At 50.1% G+C, this 19,241-nt stretch overlaps 1 protein-coding gene across 7 annotated transcripts; it reads left to right on the forward strand.

Moving 5' to 3' along the window:
- The first annotated feature begins 474 nt into the window (after positions 1-474).
- ITGB7 (integrin subunit beta 7) lies at positions 475-19,102 on the forward strand. Of its 7 annotated transcripts, none has more exons than XM_030938543.1 (16): positions 475-583; positions 8,771-8,893; positions 9,518-9,721; positions 12,156-12,357; positions 12,444-12,614; positions 13,286-13,527; positions 14,260-14,418; positions 14,737-14,832; positions 14,994-15,083; positions 16,070-16,216; positions 16,534-16,727; positions 17,071-17,294; positions 17,516-17,735; positions 17,888-18,096; positions 18,401-18,561; positions 18,686-19,097. In XM_030938543.1, exons 3-16 carry the CDS (start codon positions 9,521-9,523, stop codon positions 18,716-18,718), a joined length of 2,349 nt encoding a protein of 782 aa, XP_030794403.1. In that variant the 5' UTR covers positions 475-583; positions 8,771-8,893; positions 9,518-9,520; the 3' UTR covers positions 18,719-19,097. The 7 variants fall into 7 exon arrangements, with proteins under 7 accessions (XP_030794403.1, XP_010372241.1, XP_030794404.1 ...); XM_010373938.2 differs by having other exon boundaries at positions 480-583; positions 18,781-19,102; XM_030938541.1 differs by having other exon boundaries at positions 480-583; positions 8,771-8,847; positions 18,781-19,102.
- Positions 19,103-19,241: the final 139 nt, after the last annotated feature.

Genomic DNA, 19,241 nt, shown 5'->3' on the forward strand with positions numbered 1-19,241 from the left:
CTCGGGAGGCTGAGGCAGGAGAATTGCTTGAACCTGGGAGGTGGGGTTTGGAGTGATCTGAGATCGTGCCATGGGACTCCAGCTTGGGAAACAGAGCAAGACCCTGTCTCAAAAATTAAATTAAATTAAAATTCAAAAAATAATAAAAATTTAAAATAAAAATCCTTTTTCTTCTTCTTCTTCTTCTTTTTTTTAATCCTAGACTAGCTACTTACTAGCTGTGGGACCTTGGGCAAAATTCTATATTTCCTGCTTCTAAGCCTCCATCTCTGCATCTGTAAAATTGGGACTTAGGGGAATATTAACCCCTATCTTATGAGGTTGTTGTGAGGGTTAATTATAATATGTTATGTTCAACGCATGACAGGAGTTCAATAAATGAGCTTCTTTCTTCCAGATCTCTGTATCATCCACTCCCTTGGCTCAGCCCCACCCCAATCTGCTCCACCTTCTAGATCAGTCACCCCCACCAACCCCAAATCTTCCCCACCCCAGGGAGTGTCACTTCCTCCTCTGCAGTCTCCCAGACCAGTACACAAAGGCTGCTGCTGCCGCCAGAGGAAGGGCTGCTCTGCACGCACCTGTGAGTACCAGGGCACCAGCCCTTCTGCCTCCTCTCCTTACAAGTCCAGGCCCACCTGGTCCCAACCTCTTGGGAAGAGGGCTCTGACCTGGATATCAAGGGTCCTGTCCAGACTTGAGAAAGGCTCTGAACTCCTTTCTGCATTCCTAAGATCCCCTGACCTGCTTCCCTCCTCCAGTTTCACAGCCCCCCCACCCCCACCTCTCCCAAAGCCCAATCTCTCTTGCATCAGTTTCCCAAGAGTGGGTCTGGAGGCAGGGATTTATACGAGTGCTGTCATTTGAGTGCCTGCCATGTGCCAAGGATTATACTGAGGTAGGGTAGGTATACCGATTATACTGAGGGAAGGTTCTCCCAACATTACCCCCAGCTGCCATCCCTAATGCTCTGCCTTCAGCTCAAACTTCTTAATCGGCACCTTGGCCACAGACTTCACTCTCCGGGACACTGAGGCCCAGCAGCTCAGTTCCGTTCCCTTGTTGTGACTCCCAGTGGGCAGCAGAGGGTTCTGCTTGACTTGGGGGGGTATGGATGGGTTAGGAAGAGGCTCTGTTTCTCAGCTGCTGAGGGGGCCACACAGTGTGTATTGGAGTCAGAATGGAGTCCAGAAAAATGGAAATAACCACTTGGCCCCAGGGAGAGAAGGGAAGACTGCAGAGTACCCCTAAGGAAAGAGAAATGGGATTAGGCAGAGCCCATCAGGGCTAGCGGAGACAACACAACTTTTGATGGAGATGGTACCTGGGTTGGAGGGAGGAAAGGAGCAAGCACAGCAGAGGCCTGGCCCTGCCCTGGCCTGCCCTAGTTCACTGGGTGACCCTGGCCTTGTGGGGAAAAGAAAGAGATCAGACTGTTACTGTGTCTGTATGGAAAGAAGTAGACATAAGAGACTCCATTTTGTTCTGTATTTGAGATGCTGTTAATCTGTGACCTTACCCCCAACCTTGTCCTTGCAAGAGACATGTGCTGTGGTGACTCAAGGTTTAACGGATTTTGGGCTGTGCAGGATGTGCTTTGTTAAACAAGTGCCTGAAGGCAGTATGCTTGTGAAAAGTCATCACCATTCTCTTAATCTCAAGTACCCAGGGACACGTACACTGCCAAAGGTCGCAGGGACCTCTACCTAGGAAAGCTAGGTATTGTCCAAGGTTTCTCCCCATGTGATAGTCTGAAATATGGCCTCATGGGAAGGGAAAAACCTGATCGTCCCCCAGCCTGACACCTGTGAAGGGTCTGTACTGAGGAGGACTAGTATAAGAGGAAAGAAGGCCTCTTGACAGTTGAGATAGAGAAAAGCATCTGTCTCCTGCCCGTCCCTGGGCAAGGGAACATGTCGGTGTAAAACCCGATTATATATTCTATTTACTAAGATGGGAGAAAACCGCCTTAGGGCGAAAGGTGGGACTTGCTAGAGTAATGCTGCTCTTTATGCACTAAAAAGGTTTATGGAGATGTTTGCATACGCATATCAAGGCACAGCACTTTTCTTTAAACTTATGTCACAGAGATCTTTATTTATATGTCTTTCTGCTGACCTTCTCCCTACCATGATCCTATTATCCTGCCACTTCCCTTTTTCTAAGATGGTAAAGATAATGATCAAGGCTGGGCACGGTGGCTCAAGCCTGTAATCCCAGCACTTTGGGAGGCCGAGATGGGTGGATCGCGAGGTCAGGAGATCGAGACCAACCTAGCTAACACGGCGAAACCCCGTCTCTACTAAAAAATACAAAAAACTAGCCAGGCGAGTTGGCGGGCGCCTGTAGTCCCAGCTACTTGGGAGGCTGAGGCAGGAGAATGGGGTAAACCCGGGAGGTGGAGCTTGCAGTGAGCTGAGATCTGGCCACTGCACTCCAGCCAAAAAAAAAAAAAAAAAAAAAAAAAAGATAATGATCAATAAATACTGAGGGAACTCAGAGACCAGTGCCAGCGCGGGTCCTCTGTATGCTGAGCGCCGGTCCCCTGGGCCCACTTTTTCTTTCTCTATACTTTGTCTCTGTGTCTCATTTCTTTTCTCAAGTCTCTCGTTCCACCTAATGAGAAACGCCCACAGGTGTGGAGGGGCAGGCCACCCCTTCATGGCCTCATGGAATTTAGGTTTCCATTTGTAAAAAGAGTGGGATGGAGTAGAAGATTCAGCCATTCTATAGTTAGGAACAGAGGGGAAAAGGAAGTAAAACAGCCCTATGAAGAAGTGGAGCAGAGAAAAGCAGCAGAGAGATGCAATGGAAGTTTTGAAATGAAAGGAGCCAGAGAGAGACAGAGAAGCAGAGAAACAGGTGGCAGAACATGTATTCCCAAGGAGGGGAGAAGAGAGGATAATTGGGAAGAAAGGTAGAAAAGGGCTGTCCAGGGAGTCCCAGGGCCCCCTTTAAGGGGAGATGAGTGGGCTTGAGATCTCTGAAAAACCTATGTGGCAGCTGGGGCTCCACTTGTGAGAAATGAGTCAAAACCGGGCTTTGGGTTGCAGCATCTCCAGCCTCCCTGACCACAGGCACGCAGAGCAAGCAGGGCTGAGGTTACACTGAGGCTGAACTGGGGCCGGCCTCTCCCTGAGGGGTGGAGCCTCCGTTATATATGGCACCTGAGGTCACAGGTGGTGGGGAGCAGCACCAGGACGTTCAAGGACTCAGCACCCCACCCCTTTCCCACACTCTGTGCAGAGTATCTGGAACTGACTCTGGCCCAGGCTGAAGAAGATGCAAATGGTTTATGACGAGGAGTTAGTTGGCCTTTCTCATACACTGCTGATGGGAATGTGGACCAGTACAAGACCCAAGGAGTTTATGTTGACAATACCCACCAACATATATATACTTTTCTTAGCATGAGAATGTAGATGAAATACACACCAATATTGAGAATGATATCTATCTATTTATCACATCCTCTGCTAGGGATTTATCCTACAGGTTCAGTTGCACAGGTGTGAAATGGTAAATACATGACATTTGGCTGGGGGAGGTGGCTCACGCCTTTAATCATGGCAATTTGGGAGGCCGAGGCGGGTGGGTCACTTGAGCTCAGGAGTTCTAGACCAGCCTGGGCAACATGGGGAAACCCCATCTCTGCAAAATAATACAAAAATAATTAGCCAGACATGGTAGCATGTGCCTGTAGTACCAGTTACTCGGGAGACTGAGGTGGAAGGATCAGCTGAGCCGGCGAGGTCAAGGCGGCAGTGAGCCATGATTGCGCCATTACACTACAGCCCGGGTAACAGAGCAAGACCCTATCTCTCGAATGAATGAATACATACATACATACATACATACATACATTACTTTTCATTTCAGCGTTATTTGTCATAGCGAACTAGAAATAATTTAAGGCCAGGCACAGTGGCTTATGCCTGTAATCCTAGCACTTTGGGAAGCCGAGGCAGGAGGATCACTTGAGCCTAGGAGTTTGAGCCTAGGAGTTTGAGACCGGCTTGGGCAACATAGCAACACCCTGTCTCTACAAAAAAATAAAAAAATAGCTGTGCGTGACGATGTACACCTGTGCCAGCTACGATGGAGGCTGAGGTGGGGAGAACTGCTTGAGCCCAGGAGGTGGAGGCTGCAGTAAGCCATCACGGCACCACTGCACTCCAGCCTGGGCAACAGAGTGAGACCTTGTCTCAAAAGAAAAAAAGAAGAAACAACTTAAATGCACATGCTTAGGGTACTGATTAACCGTGATATGAGGTATCCATGCAATGGAAAGCTTTATGGCTGTAAAATTGAACAAGGACGTTCTTAATTTTCTCATGTAGAAAGATCTTCAAGAAAAGTAGTTACAGGGAAAAAAAGTGAAAAATTGTGTTTTCTACCATTTAAAGAATTGTGCCATTTGAGTCTACCATTTAAAAAGCATATGCATGTTAATTTGTATATGCATAAAATAATCACTAGAAAGATTATAAGAAACAAAGATAGGCTGACTCACGCCTGTAATCCCAGCACTTTGGGAGGCTGAGGTGGGCAGATCACTTGAGGTCAGGAGTTCGAGACCAACCTGGCCAACATGGCGAAACTCTCTCTACTAAAAACACAAAAATCATCTGGGCGCGGTGGCTCACACCTGTAATCCCAGCTACTCAGGAGGCTGAGGCACAAGACTCGCTTGAACCCAGAAGGTGGAGGCTGTAGATCATGCCACTGCACTCCAGCCTGGGCCACAGAGTGAGACTCTGCCTCAAAAAAAAAAAAAAAAAAAAAAAAAAGTAAAGAAAAAAGAAAAAAAATAGTAATAAATGATATTCATTTAGGGTAGGTGTGGAAACTGGGTATGGCATATGGGGTAGGATTAACTTTTTGATTTTTAAAATGGTAAGATACACAAACATTTATCATTTTTACCACTTTTAAGTGTACAATTCAGTGGCATTAAGTACATTCACTAATTCCAGAACTTATTCATCACCCCAAAAATGAAACTGCCCATTAAGCAGTCATTCCCCATTTCCCCTTCCCGCAAGCTCTGGTAACCACTAATCTACCTTCTGTCTCTGTGGATTTTTCTAGTTTGGATATGTTCCATATGTGGAATCATACAATATGTGATCTTTCATGAATCGTTTTGTTCACTGAGCATGTTTTCAAGGTTCATCCACGTTGTAGCATGTATGTATCAGTATTTCATTGCTTTTATTATTATTATTATTGAGACCGCGTTTTGCTCTTGTTACCCAGGCTGGAGTGCAATGGTGCAATTTCGGCTCACTGCAACCTCTGCCTCCACGTTTCAAGCAATTCTCCTGCCTCAGTCTCCCAAGTAGCTAGGGTTACAGGAGCCCGCCACCATGCCTGGCTAATTTTTGTATTTTTAGTAGAGATGAGGTTTCACCATATTGGTCAGGCTGGTCTTGAACTCCTGACCTCAGGTGATCCACCTGCCTCGGCCTCCCAAAGTGCTGGGATTACAGGCGTGAGCCACTGTGCCCACCCCACTTCATTGCTTCTTATGGCCAAATAACTTTCTGCTGTATGGATATACCACCTTTTCTTTATCCATTCATCAGCTAATGGACATTTGGGTTCTTTCCACCTTTTAGCTATTGTGAGTAGTGCTGCTGTGAACATTTCTGTACCAATTTTTGTTTGAACACCTGTTTTCAATTCTTCTGGGTATATACCTAAGAGTGAAATTGCCAGGTTATAGGGTAATCCTATGCTCAATTTATTGAGGAACCAAACTGTTTTCCACAGAGACTGTACTATTTTACATTCTTTACATGGTAATATATAAGGATCCCAATTTCTCCATGTTCTCATCAACACTCGCTGTTTTTCATTTTTTGAAGATAGTCATTCTAGTAGAAATGAAGTGGTATCTCACTGTGGCCTTCCTGCCTGCCTTCCTTCCTTCCTTCCTTCCTTCCTTCCTTCCTTCCTTCCTTCCTTCCTTCCTTCCTTCCTTTCATTTTGAGACAGGGTCTCACTCTGTCGCCTAGACTGGAGTGCAGTGGCCCGATCTTGGCTCACTGCAGCCTCTGCTTCCCAGGTTCAAGCGCTTCTTGTGCCTCAGTTTCCCGAGTAGCTGGGGCTACAGATATGCACCACCACGCCCGGTTAAGTTTTGTATTTTTAGTAAAGATGGGGGTTTCACCATGTTGCCCAGGCTGGTCTTGAACTCCTGATCTCAAGTGATCCACCCACCTCGGTCTCCCAAAGTGCTAAGATTACAGGTGTGAGCCACCACACCCAGATCATTGTGGGTTTCATTTGCATTTTCCTAACGATTAATAGTGTTGAGCATCTTTTCATATGCTGGGTGGCTGTTTGTCTATCTTCTTTGAAGAAATGTCTTTTTAAGTCTTTTGCTCATTTTAAAAGTTGGGTTGTCTTTTCGTCGTTGAATGTAAGAGTTCGTTATATATTAAGGATACTCATCTGATATATAATCTGCAAATATTTTCTCCCATTCTGTATGTTGTCTTCACTCTCTTGACATTGTCTTTGATGCACAAAAGTTTAAACTTTTGATGAAGTCCAATATGTCTATTTTTCCTTTTGTTGTTTGTGCTTTTGGTATTACAGGTAAGAATCCATTACCAAGTACAAGATTTACCCATACATTTTCTTCTATGAGTTTATAGTTTTAGCAGTTATATTTAGGCCTTTGATCCCTTTTCAGTTAACCTTCGTATGTGGTGTGAGGCAGGAGGGTCCAACTTCATTCTTTTGCATGTTGAAAGCACATTTTTTTTTTTTTTAGAAAAAGTGGTAGCGTGTGCCATCACACCCGGCTAATTTTTGTATTTTTAGTAGAGATGGGGTTTCACTATGTTAGCCAGGCTGGTCTTGAACTCCTGACCTTGTGATCTGCCCATCTCGGCCTCCCAAAGTGTTGGGATTACAGGCATGAGCCACGAGCCACCGTGCCTGGCCTTTTTTTTTTTTTTTTAGATGGAGTTTCGTCTGGGCATGGTGATTCATGCCTGTAATCCCAGCACTTTGGGAGCCTAAGGCAGGTGGATCACTTGAGGTCAGGAGTTTGAGACCAGCCCTGCCAATGTGGTGAAAACCTCTCTCTACTAAAAATACAAAAACTAGCCGGGTGTGGTGGTGCATGCCCGTAGTCCCAGACACTCGGGAGCCTGAGGCTGGAGAATTGCTTGAACCTCGGAGGCAGAGGTTGCAGTGAGCTGAGATGGCACCACTGCACTCCAGCCTGAGTGAGACTCCATCTCAAAAAAACAAAACAAGACAGAGTTTCACTCTGTTGCCCAGGCTGCAGTGCAGTGGCGCAATTGCAGCTCACTGCAGCCTCTGCCTCCTGGGATCATGTGATTCTCCTGCCTCAGCCTCCTGAGTAGCTGGGATTACAGGTGCCCACCACCACACCCAGCTAGTTTTTGTATTTTTAGTAGAGACAGGGTTTCACCATGTTGCCCAGGCTGGTCTTGAACTCCTGACCTCAAGTGATCCACCTGTGCCTCGGCCTCCCAAAGTGCTGGGATTACAGGCATGAGCCACTGTGCCCGGCCCCAGCCCCATTTTGTGAAGACAGTTTTTCTCATTGAATGGTTTGGCACCCTTATTGGAAATCAATTGGCTACAGAAGCATAGTTTATTTCTGGACTCTTTCAATTCTACTCCATTGATGTATAATATATGTGTATCCTTATGTCATCCTTATGCCAGTACCACACTGTCTTCCCTTTTTTTTTTTTTTTTTTTTTTTAAGAGACAGGGTTTCACTCTGTTGCCCAGGGCAGAGTACAGTGACACGATCATAGCTCACTACAGCCTCAAACTACTGGGTTCAAGCTGTCTTCCCACCATGGGATTATAGGCATGAGCCACTGTGACCAGCCAACGCTGTCTTGATCACTGTAGCTTTGCAGTATGTTTTTTACAAGATTATTTTGGCTATTTAGGGTTCCATGCAATTCCATGGAACCCTAAATTTGGGAGCCTAAGGCGGGTGGATCACTTGAGGTCAGGAGTTTGAGACCAGCCCTGCCAATGTGGTGAAAACCTCTCTCTACTAAAAATACAAAAACTAGCCGGGTGTAGTGGTGCATGCCCGTAGTCCCAGACACTCGGGAGCCTGAGGCTGGAGAATTGCTTGAACCTCGGAGGCAGAGGTTGCAGTGAGCTGAGATGGCACCACTGCACTCCAGCCTGAGTGAGACTCCATCTCAAAAAAACAAAACAAGACAGAGTTTCACTCTGTTGCCCAGGATCAGTTCTTTTAGGATCAGTTCTTCCATTTCTGCAAAAAAAAGGGCCAATGGGATTTAACTTTTTGACTTATGAAGCATGGTAAACGAATTACCTGCTCATTTAAAAAAATTAACATGTTTTTTAAAATCAGGAATCTGCTTGGCTTTCCAAAAGGTCACTCGAAGAATCACCCTGCCTCCAGGCTCTTTCTTCAATCTAGATTATCTTTGCGCAAAGTACAGAAAATAGAATTTCTTTTTTCTTTCTTTTTTTTTTTTTTTGCCAACACTGGCCTTCTTTCTCCCCTTATCCCAGAACTGCAGAGAGTTCTTGTGGTCTAATCTTCATTCCTCTTGCCACCATGTCACCCAAGTAGAACTATTCTTCCTTGACTCTTTCACACACTCCCTCATCTGTTCCAGCTTTCTTTTCTCTAATTCCCACTCACTGACCCTCTTCTCTTATTTAGAATCCAAGATTGTAAAAGCTGCAAAGTATGTCAGATTATTTATTCAATGCCTCCACTTTGCAGATGTGGAAACTAAAGCCCAGAGAGAAAGTCTGACTTGCCACACAGCCAGTGAGTGACTGCAGCAGTACCAGAATCTGGTCTGTTTCCTGTTTGGTTCTACTACCATTACGGCTTGGGATCTCGGTAAATAGAACTGGGTGCAGACTTTAGTGCTTCCAGGCCAGTCCCCAGATCTTTTAGTAGGCCATTTTGCCCACCCTGGTCACATGAAGTCTGCACACAGGAAGGACAGATCTTCTCTGAGGTCCCTATTTTTTTTTTTTTTTGAGACAGATTCTTGCTCTGTCACCCAGGCTGGTGTGCAGTGGTGTGATCTTGACTCAATGCAACCTCTGCCTCCTGGGTTCAAGCGATTCTCTTGCCTCAGCCTCCTGAGTAACTCAGATTACAGGTGCACGCCACCATGCCCGACTAATTTTTGTGTTTTTCGTAGAGATGGGATTTTGCCATGTTGACCAGGTTGGTCTCGAACTCCTGAGCTCTAGTGATCCACCCACCTCGGCCTCCTAAAGTGCTGAGATGACAGGCATGAGCCACCATGTCTGGAGGCCCCTACCTTTGCCTGATACCTGCTCCTTCCCATCATTTTGAAGAAACTGCTGAATCCACAGGGGAAGTGAAACTATGAGGGGAGATAAAGTGTTGGGGTAGAGTTTTGAGAGTGATAACCACAAGCTAAGTTTAGAGGACTGAGAGCTGAGGGTCCTCCCTGAGGACCCACATGTCCCCCTTTATATCCTATTACAGGGCATGGTGGCTTTGCCAGTGGTCCTTGTTTTGCTGCTGGTCCTGAGCAGAGGTGAGAGTGAGTTGGACGCCAAGATCCCATCCACAGGGGAGGCCACAGAATGGGGGAATCCTCACCTGTCCCTGCTGGGGTCCTGCCAGCCAGCCCCCTCCTGCCAGAAGTGCATCGTCTCACACCCCAGCTGTGCATGGTGCAAGCAACTGGTAAAGATGGGCCTATGGCCTTTGAACCATGTGTATGTGTATGTGTATGTGCAGCCTAGATACATGTGTGTGATTGTGTGGGCACATGTATGATTTTCTAGAAACACTCCAGAGTCTCATGTGTGACTGAGTTTGTGCACACAGGACTCCTGTGTGTGGATATATGTGTGTGCATACACATGCATGCAAGTTTCCTGTGCACTTAGGATTATGTCTGTATCCATTTGCTTGTGTATATATGGAGAGAGTTTGTGACCATGAATTGGGAGAAAGTATGTGCTTGCGGGAATTCATGCTTGTGTATAGGTAGAGGGAGCTGTTGTGTATGTAAACATGTGAGAAAGGTACTAGCCAGTGAGGGCTGCCATAACAAAATACCATAGACTGGGTGGTTTAAGCAACAGGAATTCATTTCTCCTAATGTTGGAGGCTGGGAAGTCCGAGATCAAAGTGCTGACTGATTTGGTTCCCCAGTTAGGGCTCTCTTCCTGGCTTGCAGACTGGCTACCTTCTCGCTATGTCCTCACATCATGGGGAGGGGGCTGGAGGATGGGGGGTGGGAACTGTCTCTGTTCTTGTAAGTGCACTAATTCCATCATGAGGGTTCCACCCTTAGGCCCTCATCTAAGCCCAGGTACCTCCCAAAGGCTCCATCTTCAAATGCCATCACATGGAGGGTTAGGGCTTCAATATAGAATGGGTTGGGGGTGGGGTGGGGTAGGGGTGCAGAGTTCAGTCCATAGCAGAAAGTGCGTAGTTAGATTTCTAAGTCTGTGTTTTGGGTGGAGGCATTCTGTTCCTAGGTGTGTAGTAGCCTATGACTGGACAGGTAGAAAGGGGAGGGGTAGAAGTATATGGGCTTGAGGGGGACTGGAAAGGCTTGAGCTACCTAAGTGGCCAAGAAGGATGCTAGGAGCAGGCGTCTCCCTGGTTCTTCAAACAAAGCTGTTGTTTGCTTATGTTTGAAAGAGACAGAGCTCATGGAGCAGCAGAGCAGGAGGGGCGCCCAAGCTGGGATGGGGGCAGGTCTGCCTCTCTCAGGGGAAGATGGAGGGTTAGATCAGTGTGGGAGCCCAGATAAGAGATGAGGGCAAATTCACATGGAAGCAGAGCTACAGATGCTTAGAGGACCCAGGAGAAAGGCACACAGTGACTCTGAGAGGACAAGAAGGGTAGATACTGAGTCTGCACAAGGCAGAGAGGCAGAGGTGCCAGGCTGGAGCTGGGAAGCTGGAGCTCTTGAGGTGGTCAGGTCTGTGTCTGGCTTCTCCAGTCCCCAGACCAGGAGCTGACACCCAGGGCAAGCTGAGAAGCCGCTCTAACCATTTCCTTCCCCTGTGGCTTCCCAACCAGTCTTAGGGGTACCAGACATATTACGGGGGTAGGATGCCTCCTCCTCTGTTCTTATCCTTTCCCTTCCCAGGAGCTGTGGGTCTTAGTCTGACCACCTTTCCATTTTGGTGTGAGCTTGCTGGGAAGGCTGGCCTAGGAGGCAAGGCCCCCGTTTTTTTGTGGTAGTGAAGTCTCTAAGATCTCAACAGGAAGTCTGTGGCTCTATTGGGGAGGAGAGGGGTAGGTGACTGGGGCAAGGGGGAGTTGAGATAAGGGAGGGGTGGGGGACTGCTATAGGAAGTGGGGCTGTGATAAGGAAGAAAGGACCGGAGTTCCACAGGTTCATGCCTGTAATCCCAGCACTTTGGGAGGCTGGGGCAGGAGGATTTCTTGAGCCCAGGAGTTCGAAACCAGCCTGGGCAAAAAAGCAAGACCCTGTCTTTACAGTTGGTAAAAAAAAAAAAAAAAAAAAAGAAAGAAAGAAAAGAAAGAAAGAAAGAAAAGAAAGAAAGAAAGAAAGAAAGAAAGAAAGAAAGAAAGAAAGAAAGAAAGAAAGAAAGAAAGAAAGAAAGAAAGAAAGAAAGAAAGAAAGAAAGAAAGAAAGAAAGAAAGAAAGAAAGAAAGAAAGAAAAAGCCGTGGTGGTTCACGCCTGTAATCCCAGCACTTTGGTTGGCCGAGGCGGGCGGATCACTTGAGGTCAAGAGTTTGAGACCAGCCTAGCCAACATGGGGAAACCTCGTCTCTACTAAAAATACAAAAAAGCTGGGCGTGGTGGCACAGGCCTGTAGTCCCAGCTACCGGAAGGCTGAGGTATGAGAATCACTTGAACCGGGGAGGTGGAGATTGTAGTGACCAGAGATAGCACTGCTGCGCTCCAGCCCTGGGTGACAGAGTGAGACTCTGTTTCAAAAACAAAACAAAACAACAAAAAAGACCAGAGTTCAAGGGCAGCTGTGGCGAGGAGGAGGAGAGGGAATCAGGGACTCAGGGAATGGACTGGAGGTGGGGGCATTAGAGGGGCCGGGTTTGCAGGGTGTTTTTGGTAGCGGGGCCTAGGGCCTGTGCAGGACCGGGTCCGACGCGCCTTTTCTTGCTGAGCAGAACTTCACCGCGTCGGGGGAGGCGGAGGCACGGCGCTGTGCCCGACGAGAGGAACTGCTGGCTCGAGGCTGCCCGCTGGAGGAGTTGGAGGAGCCCCGCGGCCAGCAGGAGGTGCTGCAGGACCAGCCGCTCAGCCACGGCGCCCGCGGAGAGGGTGCCACTCAGCTGGCGCCGCAGCGGGTCCGGGTCACGCTACGGCCTGGTGAGTTAGGGGCGGCGGGGCCAGGCCAGAGGTCTAGGCTGGCGTTCCAATGCGCTCTGCTGACCCGCCCACCACCCACCCCCCAGGAGAGCCCCAGCAGCTCCAGGTCCGCTTCCTTCGTGCTGAGGGATACCCGGTGGACCTGTACTACCTTATGGACCTGAGCTACTCCATGAAGGACGACCTGGAACGCGTGCGCCAGCTTGGGCATGCTCTGCTGGTCCGGCTGCAGGAAGTCACCCATTCTGTGCGCATTGGTGAGCCGAGGGTTGCCTCTCGCCCTGTTAGCCCTTGCCTATTCAACCACTGCCTTAGCCTCTGCCAACATCCTGGACTCACAAGGGCCCCAATTTGCCCTCCCAGTTGTTGACAGGCCTAGCCAGGCCACAGGTTCATTCCTCCATCTTTCCCTAAAGACACCCATCTTCTAGGTCAGAGCTGGAGAGGACTCCAGAGACAGTCCGTTTTACAGGTCGAGCTGAGACCCAGCGTCTGGAGACTCTCTGGGCCTGGACAACTGCCCTGAGCCTACCAGCCTGGAACCTGCCCTGATGCAAGTCTCCTTGGGCAAGGCCTAGATGCCACTGTCCCTGGCACCACATTCTGTGCCAACTCTCCTCTATTCAAATTTCCTTCCTTTGCCTCATACTGCTACCATATCCTATACCCGAGCCTTCTTTCACCTTCTGGAAGTTTCCATTTGCCCGGGAGTTGTGTCCTCCTTAATGTCCTCTACCTGCCACTTCCCTGAGCCAGTGGTCTCACTGCTTTGCTTGTCAGTTACTGGCTCCCTGCCCCCAGGTGCACCCTCTCCCATCACCTCTTCTATGACCGTCCTCCCCACCCCACTTCCCATAGAGCGCTCTCATAGGTCCTCTGTTGCTGCCCTGTGACTTCTGGCACAGCCTTCATTCCTCTCCTCTCCCAGGTTTTGGTTCCTTTGTGGACAAAACGGTGCTGCCCTTTGTGAGCACAGTGCCCTCCAAGCTGCGCCACCCCTGCCCCACACGGCTGGAGCGCTGCCAGTCACCCTTCAGCTTTCACCATGTGCTGTCCCTGACCGGGGATGCGCAAGCCTTTGAGCGGGAGGTGGGGCGCCAGAGCGTGTCCGGCAATCTGGACTCACCTGAAGGTGGCTTTGATGCCATTCTGCAGGCTGCACTCTGCCAGGTGAGGAGATGGGGCGGGGATCTGAGCCTGGAGGTCTGTTTGGGAATGGGACTGCCCCTTATGGTTGTATAGTGCACAATTCTAGGGGGTGCCATTCATACCATAGTAGGTATAGTTTGTATACTTAACAATTACCTGGGCCGGGCGCCGTGGCTCAAGCCTGTAATCCCAGCACTTTGGGAGGCCGAGACGGGCGGATCACGAGGTCAGGAGATCGAGACCATCCTGGCTAACCCGGTGAAACCCCGTCTCTACTAAAAAATACAAAAAAAAAAAAAAAAAAAAAAAAATTAGCCGGGCGAGGTGGCGGGCGTCTGTAGTCCCAGCTACTGGGGAGGCTGAGGCAGGAGAATGGCGTAAACCCGGGAGGCGGAGCTTGCAGTGAGCTGAGATCTGGCCACTGCACTCCAGCCTGGGCGACAGAGCGAGACTCCGTCTCAAAAAAAAAAACAAACAAAAAAAAAAACCAATTACCTGGTGGGTTGGAGTAAAATATCTTGAGGAGAATATCTTGAGGAGAAGGCATGTTTTTCTAATTCACAAGTAAGCCTCCACTAGCAGCAGCCTTCTTTGGGGGACTGGGGAGAGCAGGAGGAAGCAAGGTACTGGAGGCAAGGGGATGGACAAGCTGACTCAGAGTGAGGCTTGCCACATTCTTGGCTCACAGAGCTGACTGGGGTGGCTCAAGGGCCATGCCCAGGTACATAGCCTACCACCCCCACTGTACCTCAGGAGCAGATTGGCTGGAGAAATGTGTCCCGGCTGCTGGTGTTCACTTCAGATGACACATTCCATACGGCTGGGGACGGGAAGTTGGGTGGCATTTTCATGCCCAGTGATGGGCACTGCCACTTGGACAGCAATGGCCTCTACAGTCGCAGCACCGAGTTTGTGAGTCCCTATAGTCACCCCGCCTCTCCTCATTTGAGCCATACCTCTTTCCTTCCAGGACTCCCACTCCCAGCCTTACAGTCCTCACCAGTAACCACCCGGTAGACAACTGCCATCTTCCCCAGCAGTTCCTCCTTTCAGCTGCGGAGACAGGACACCTTTGTCACCCCATTCCCTACCTCCTTCCTATTCCATAGCAAGCCTCCAGGGCTCCTCCAGCTGGTGGAACCTTGGTTCCTGGACTCCCCAGGCTGAGGGCACCTTGCATGTTGTGGGGGAGACCTGTGGGGCTCACCTTGTCCCTGCTCCCTGCCCCAGGACTACCCCTCTGTGGGTCAGGTAGCCCAGGCCCTCTCTGCAGCAAACATCCAGCCCATCTTTGCTGTCACCAGTGCTGCACTGCCTGTCTACCAGGTGAGAGCTGTCTACATGTCAGATCCCCAGCCCCACCCCAGCCTTTCTCAATTCCCCCAAAGATCCATTCTCTGTCCCCCATATGCCCTCCTTCCAGACCCCCAGGAGCCCGTTTTCCTAGAGCTGTGACCTACCATTTCTCTTAACTCCCCGTAACTCAGGAGCTGAGTAAGCTGATTCCTAAGTCTGCAGTTGGGGAGCTGAGTGAGGACTCCAGCAACGTGGTACAGCTCATCATGGATGCTTATAACGTGAGGGGCCAGAGGAGGGGGAGATGGTGAGGGTGGGCACTAGGGAAAGGTGGAAAGGGGCCCTTGGGTGGGGTGGCAGAACTCAGAGGAAATGGTCACTTTTTGGTCTAACATTCCACAGCTCCTACCTATAGTCTGCATGTGGCTGTCATTAATTGTTCAATCTTACATTCATAAATCTTAAACATCTGACATGCAGAGAGCATGGAGCTCAGATCCCCGCCCCACCTCCTCACCTTGCAGAGTGCAGCCTGCCAGGAAAGTTTCAGTCACTGAGCTTTTATTTCACGCACCCACCATCCTAGGTGTACATACTGTTTCTACTTCATTTAACCCCGCCAAAAGCCTTGCTTCGTAACTGTTATCATCCCTCTTTTACAGATGAGGAAACCCACACAAGGCTAAGTGACTTGTCCAAGGTCACAAAGATAACAAGCAGAAGGGCTGGCATTTATCCCCAGTCTGTACATAAACAATGTGAGATCTGGAGCCTGCTTTCACTAAGTTTATAAACAATTCAGCTATTCTTCACAAGAACCATAGAATTTTACAGGTAGAAGGAACCATAAAAACTCTTAGTGGTTTAGGTCTTATCTCTGCAATTAGGCTGTAGGCTTCCTGATAACGGAGCATCTTCTAAACCTATGGCAAAAAAATCTGAGACGGTATCAAATTTCCCAAGACAAATTCTGTAATGAATTTGCCCTTTAGACCTGGCATGCACCCAGGTTGTGTCCTGATGTGGGGCTTCACAAACATGGTCTCTGCACTGAAATGCTGTATCAGAGGCCTCTGGATCCTGTATATTCTATGCAAGGTTCTCACGGGTCCTCCCTCCAGAAATGCCTCGACTGGGCAGGATGTAAGGAGCCCCAGGTGGCAGAGGGCAGGGTGCTGGCAGAATTGGGAACACCTGGAGAGGACATAAGGTGGGGTGGGGTCCTTTCCTGCCTTCACGTGGTTATCCACTTGCTCTCTTCCCATAGAGCCTGTCTTCCACTGTGACCCTTGAACACTCTTCACTCCCTCCTGGGATCCACATTTCTTATGAATCCCAGTGTGAGGGTCCTGAGAAGAAGGAGGGTAAGGCTGAGGATCGAGGACAGTGCAACCACGTCCGAATCAACCAGACGGTGAGAGCCCGCAAGCACAGGCAGAAGGCAGGCGGGCAGGGGGAGGTGGGAGTGGGAAATTAAGCAGGTAGGGAAAGATGGGGGGCAGGAATGGGGAGAGACGGGAGAGCCTGGGGTAATCCTCCATCCATCCTTCCTGAAGTAGTCTGAATGGCTTCCTCAGGTAAAGTTTCTAGGAGTGGGGTGTTACCATGACCCCATCTCTTCATTTACTAAGGGGTGAGGTTCTGGATGATCTAAGGGGTGAGGTTCTGGGTGAGTTTGGGGGGTGTGTGTGTGTATAACCATGGCCTGATTCCTGCCTACCCTGTTCTTAGGTGACTTTCTGGGTTTCTCTCCAAGCCACCCACTGCCTCCCAGAGCCCCATCTCCTGAGGCTCCGGGCCCTTGGCTTCTCAGAGGAGCTGATTGTGGAGTTGCACACACTGTGTGACTGTAACTGCAGTGACACCCAGGCCCAGGCTCCCCACTGCAGTGATGGCCAGGGACACCTACAATGTGGGGTATGCAGGTGAGGGCCTCCTCTTCCCTTCACCCAGCTGGCTGCCAACAAACGACCAACCCTGGCCCGTATTCCTCCGCTGCTTTCCATTCCCCCCACAGGAGTATCCTTGACATCCCTAGACTCCCCACTCAATTTTATCCCTTGAAGCTTCCCAGATACGTTCAGGCCCTCCCCTTGACTGGGGCTCCCTCCACTCTCTCACCCCTCGTCGGTGTTCCACTATACTTACCATCCCTTCAGTTGTCTTTCTCCAACTCTTGAGAACTTGGGTTTAGAGGTTCCTGGGAGAGACAAGTCAGGGGTGATCAAACCCTCTGACCTACTTCTCTCCTTCGCCTTCCCCTTCCAGCTGTGCCCCCGGCCGCCTAGGCCGGCTCTGTGAGTGCTCTGAGGCTGAGTTGTCCTCCCTAGATCTGGAATCTGGGTGCCGGGCTCCCAATGGCACAGGGCCCCTATGCAGCGGAAAGGGTCAGTGCCAATGTGGACACTGCAGCTGCAATGGACAGAGCTCTGGGCATCTGTGCGAGTGTGACGATGCCAGCTGTGAGCGACATGAGGGCATCCTCTGTGGAGGTACCTTGGGGAGAAGGGCAGGGTCTGAGAGGCCTTCCCAAGGCACTTAGGCTCTGGGAGTCTCCTGGCATGGAAGGCAAATGTCAAAGATTCTGGTGTATGGGTTAGAGGGTGTGTTTGGCACACTTGAAAAAGACTGGATGCATGCGCTTGTGGTGCCACGTGGTGGCCAACTGTGTGTGTGGAGTATGGTTGTCACCCTCTGCATGGCTCTACCCCAGGCTTTGGTCGCTGCCAATGTGGAGTATGTCACTGTCATGCCAACCGCACGGGCAGAGCATGCGAATGCAGTGGGGACATGGACAGTTGCATCAGTCCCGAGGGAGGGCTCTGCAGTGGGCATGGACGCTGCAAATGCAACCGCTGCCAGTGCTTGGATGGCTACTACGGTGCTCTATGCGACCAATGCCCAGGCTGCAAGACACCATGCGAGAGACACCGGTGAGGCCTCAGGTCTTGCATCTTGGGAGCAGGGGCACAGTGGGGCTTGTTGAGCCACTCCCATCTGCGTACTCTCCTTCCTGCTTGTAGTTGGGTAAAGGGCATTGGGTGACAACTACCCAGCTGGTAACTTACTGGCATCTACTGCATAGGGACTGTGCAGAGTGTGAGGCCTTTGGGACTGGCCCCCTGGCCACCAACTGCAGTACAGCTTGTGCCCATACCAATGTGACCCTGGTGTTGGCCCCTATCTTGGATGATGGCTGGTGCAAAGAGAGGACCCTGGACAACCAGTTGTTCTTCTTCTTGGTGGAGGATGACGCCAGAGGCAGGGTCGTGCTCAGAGTGAGACCCCAAGAAAGTAAGTGGGCAGGGATGCCACAAATCCTGGAAGTCTGATGGGCAGGGTCTCAACTCTGGGGATGCAGAGTGAAGATAATGGGCAACAGGCTGAGGGCTGAGGCAGAACTGTGAATCCGGGACAAAGGCAGAGGCGACTGAGCAAGTGGACAAGGCTAAGGCCCTGGGCAGTGAGAATAACCTTGGACCTTGCTGGGTTCCCTTTGCTTTCAGTGACAGGGTTGGACAGGCTGGACACACTGAACAACTGTTGATCTGTCCCTATGCTCCAGCTCCCACAAGTGTGTCTGGTTTCTTGTTCACAGAGGGAGCAGACCACACCCAGGCCATTGTGCTGGGCTGCATAGGGGGCATCGTGGTAGTGGGGCTGGGGCTGGTCCTGGCTTACCGGCTCTCGGTGGAAATCTATGACCGCCGGGAATACAGTCGCTTTGAGAAGGAGCGGCAACAACTCAACTGGAAGCAGGTGAGACTTCCTGGTTAGGCCCCCTTTTAGCTGTCTCCCCACCACAAGCCCATCCCTGATTCCTCCCACTGGGATCCCCCAGTGCCTGGCACATGTAACCAATCCCTCTGCTAACTTCCATCAGCTCCTAGGATTCGGCTCAAGACTGGCCTCTTAGGTCTAGAAAGGGGACAAAGAATCCTGGGATTTTTGCTCATAATCTGCAACATCTTTCCTCAGGACAGTAATCCTCTCTACAAAAGTGCCATCACGACCACCATCAATCCTCGCTTTCAAGAGGCAGACAGTCCCACTCTCTGAAGGAGGGAGGGACACTCACCCAAGGCTCCTCTCCTTGGAGGACAGTGGGAACTGGAGGGTGAAAGGAAGGGTGGGGTCTGTAAGACCTTGGTAGGGGACTAATTCACTGGCGAGGAGCGGCCACCACCCTACTTCATTTTCAGAGTGACACCCAAGAGGGCTGCTTCCCATGCCTGCAACCTTGCATCCATCTGGGATACCCCACCCAAGTATATAATAAAGAGTCGTACCTCAGACCACAGCTGTCACTTTTCTTTACCTCATCAAGGCCAAAACAGGCTGTTTATAGCCTGGGCCTCGGGAAAGTTCTTGTCTATCTTCCTCTTGCCACCTGAGGGCAGGGAGAGGTGCCCAAGCGCGAATGTGCAGGAGACTCCCGA

The sequence above is a fragment of the Rhinopithecus roxellana genome, chromosome 10 (genome assembly GCF_007565055.1).
Source record: "Rhinopithecus roxellana isolate Shanxi Qingling chromosome 10, ASM756505v1, whole genome shotgun sequence".
NCBI lineage: Eukaryota > Metazoa > Chordata > Mammalia > Primates > Cercopithecidae > Rhinopithecus > Rhinopithecus roxellana.

What these genes read in the sequence shown, in the direction of transcription:
- ITGB7 (XM_010373939.2), top strand. Translation starts at nt 9,521, where the DNA reads ATGGTGGCTTTGCCAGTGGTCCTTGTTTTGCTGCTGGTCCTGAGCAGA. An exon ending in GTGCATGGTGCAAGCAACTG is followed by an intron (nt 9,722 to 12,155) that starts GTAAAGATGGGC and finishes CTTGCTGAGCAG; the next exon opens with AACTTCACCGCGTCGGGGGA. An exon ending in TGAGGGCATCCTCTGTGGAG is followed by an intron (nt 17,295 to 17,515) that starts GTACCTTGGGGA and finishes GCTCTACCCCAG; the next exon opens with GCTTTGGTCGCTGCCAATGT.